At 41.5% G+C, this 2,892-nt stretch overlaps 1 protein-coding gene across 1 annotated transcript; it reads left to right on the top strand.

Moving 5' to 3' along the window:
* The first annotated feature begins 1,932 nt into the window (after positions 1-1,932).
* On the top strand, positions 1,933-2,892 carry tnni1d (troponin I, skeletal, slow d). Its single transcript, XM_084573030.1, has 4 exons — positions 1,933-2,094; positions 2,193-2,282; positions 2,391-2,573; positions 2,657-2,892. Exons 1-4 carry the CDS (start codon positions 1,963-1,965, stop codon positions 2,756-2,758), a joined length of 507 nt encoding a protein of 168 aa, XP_084429156.1. The 5' UTR covers positions 1,933-1,962; the 3' UTR covers positions 2,759-2,892.

Here is a 2,892-nt window from a genome sequence, read left to right on the forward strand (position 1 = left end):
CTTGGAAAATATCAAAGTTATGTGATATTTTCCAAGCAATCAGTTAAACATTTTTAAATTTCAGTTTTTGTAAGTGTTAAACAAACAAAAACAGACTTGGATTTTAAAGTGCTTGAGAGCTGATTTTATTACTTTTATATAAAGTTAATTGTCCCTGTTTATGCTAAGCCAAGCTAAGCTAAGCTAAGCTAAGCTAAGCTAAGCTAAGCTGCTGCAGACTTGAGCAACACATAAAAGATTTGTCAAGATTTCAAAACACTGTAAAGGCGACTTTTGTTCGAGGCTATAATACGAGTTCATATATTTATCCTTTTATTCCGAGCGGGACATTAGGACTGTTTCACGGCTCAGTGGCGATTTCTAGAAAACACCATTAAGGTAATGCTCATGCTGTATTATTACACTTCGCTGGCGTTGTCACAGCGTCAGGGGAGGTGATACTTCATGCTTGGTTTGGTGCCAGCACATTCTTGGGACCAGACGTTATATCTGCTGTCCACTCGCCACCCACCTCACATAAAAAGCTGCCCATTGTAGTCGGCAGACGCTGTTTGACTCTCTGTACCTCTGCAAGACACCCATTCTCAGGTAAAGCAACTGGTTTGTAGTGTGTTTTAAGTATCTAAGGCTTTCCAGAAGTTTCCAGATGTGATTTATATTTATTTTTTTTGTTATAGTTTAGGTAAATTGTGGTGTATTTTATAGATATATGTGCATTTTCTTTAATAAGGTTTTAGAATAAATAATCAAAACTATCTAATAGGAACATACATACCCTTAGCCAGGGTTACTGTGATTTGATTACATTTGTTTGTAAATCAATGACTTCTGTTTGTTTTGTCAGTACATGTGTAGTAGTCAATGTAATCTGTTAACAAACTTATTAAGATTTCATTTTATTAATACACACTCCTGTTTCCTGTCCCTTTTGTTTGTGAATATAGCTGAACTGAGGTAAGAAGGCTCCTTTTATTCTTGAATGCTACTTGTGTGGTTTATATTTGTGCAGTTGGCTACTGCTGATTAAAGGAAAGCAGTATTCGCTTAAGATAAGAATAGATAATGCCAAACCTAACTGAGCATCATCTCTCTCATTTGGCCCCGTTTGCTCTTTCAGGAGCTCGACAGACCCGCTGCGATGAATCCCAAAGGGGATAAGGTGAGCCTGCTATATTCCACGGTGTTAATCCTCCATGCGTGGAGAAGGGGACACATTGTCCTTATGCACATGGCAAAGACCTGGCAGTGGTTATCTGTCAGGATTGTTATCAGCATCCCCGAGAGCTTTCCCCTTGACTTCATCCTAATAATAAAGCATTATCTTTTGACATGCGGCTGCAGTAAGTGGTGTCCAGCCTGACACTCACAAGCCTTTTACTGTATATGGACATACTATATATATACACTATATAAGTGACTTCTAAATAAAAGAATTGAACATGTTTAATTTTTCTTGAAAGATGCTATTTTTATTTCCCCTGTTCTGCGTATGTGCCTCTTTACTAGCTAAAATAATCCCAGGAGCTGTTGCATCATAATCATTGAAGCATAGTAGACTTTTGTGCTGTTATATTATAATGACAAAAATCTCTTTCCACAGCCGAAGTCGAAGATTTCGGCGTCTCGCAAGCTCTCCCTCAAAGTGAGTTGTTATTGGTCCAAATGTACTCACATCAAACTGTTTTAGACTTGATATTATTAAGCCCATTCATATAAAAGACTGATAATTAAGTCTGTTTTTAAGTTGAAACATTTTTACCGCCCCAATTAAGAGTGGCAATAAAAATACCATTTAGCATTTAGCTTATTTTATTTAATTGTTTGTCTTTTACTCATATTTAAACATATTTTCATGCCATGCTTTTACACATTGTTGCTAATGGAAGCAGCTGCCCCGCTGCACATCTGTAGTTTGGAACCACTGCCATATATCACACTGAAATATATGCCTTTGGTGGCCAGATGCTGCTCCTCACGAGAGCCTGCGAGGATTTGGAGAGGGAGACGCAGGAGAGGGAGGAGGAGAAAGTGCGCTATCTGGGAGAGAAGCTGCCTCCTTTGCAGCTGTCTGGAATGCCACTGGATGAGCTACAGGCAACTATAAACTACTGCCTAAGATCAGCTTTCGTAGAGCGAAAAGAGTTTGAGTGTTTGAAACGTCTTTCTTCTCCTTCTTCTTCTTCTTCGTTTAGAACCTATGCAAGCAGCTTCATTCAAAAATTGACGTTGTGGACGAGGAGAGATACGATTGTGAATCCAAAGTGAGCAAGCACAACAAAGACGTAAGTACTTCCTGCACTTTGCACATGTTGTACCTCCAGGCAGTTAAAGGTAGAGCTTCCCAGAAGCCTGAGCTCAGATTTCACATGTCTTGTGTCATATTATTCCAGATCCACGAGCTGAAACTGAAGGTGCAAGACCTTGGCGGCAAGTTCAAAAAGCCCGCACTGAGGAAGGTGAGGGTGTCGGCAGATGAGATGATGAGAGCTCTGCTGGGCTCCAAGCACAAGGGCTCGATGGACCTCAGAGCCAACCTCAAGTCTGTGAAGAAGGAGGACGTCAAACAGGACAAGGTACCCGCATCCGTCAGACTCCTGATTGTCTCAGAGATGGCGGGGAAACGTGCTGACGACTCAATTTTTTCGTATTCCTCCAGGTGCTCACCAGCGAAGTGGGCGACTGGCGTAAGAACGTGGAGGCCATGTCGGGCATGGAGGGCCGCAAGAAGATGTTCGACACAGGCGGCGGAGGCCAGTGAGACGCTGCAAAGATGAAACAGGTCGAGGAAAAAGCAAAGGGACAGGCAGAGAAATAAGGAGCCCCCATTTGCTCAATGGCCATTTTCAGTGTAACGACTCAAAAGCCCTTGAAGTGTAAGATGAGTAAACCCTC

This window comes from Chelon labrosus, assembly GCF_963514085.1.
Source record: "Chelon labrosus genome assembly, chromosome: 23".
NCBI lineage: Eukaryota > Metazoa > Chordata > Actinopteri > Mugiliformes > Mugilidae > Chelon > Chelon labrosus.

Coding starts and splice junctions, on each gene's coding strand:
- tnni1d (XM_084573030.1), top strand. CDS start 1,963: ATGCTGCTCCTCACGAGAGCCTGCGAGGATTTGGAGAGGGAGACGCAG. Junction 2,095..2,192: donor TGCCACTGGATGAGCTACAG/GCAACTATAAAC, acceptor TTCTTCGTTTAG/AACCTATGCAAGCAGCTTCA. Junction 2,283..2,390: donor TGAGCAAGCACAACAAAGAC/GTAAGTACTTCC, acceptor ATATTATTCCAG/ATCCACGAGCTGAAACTGAA.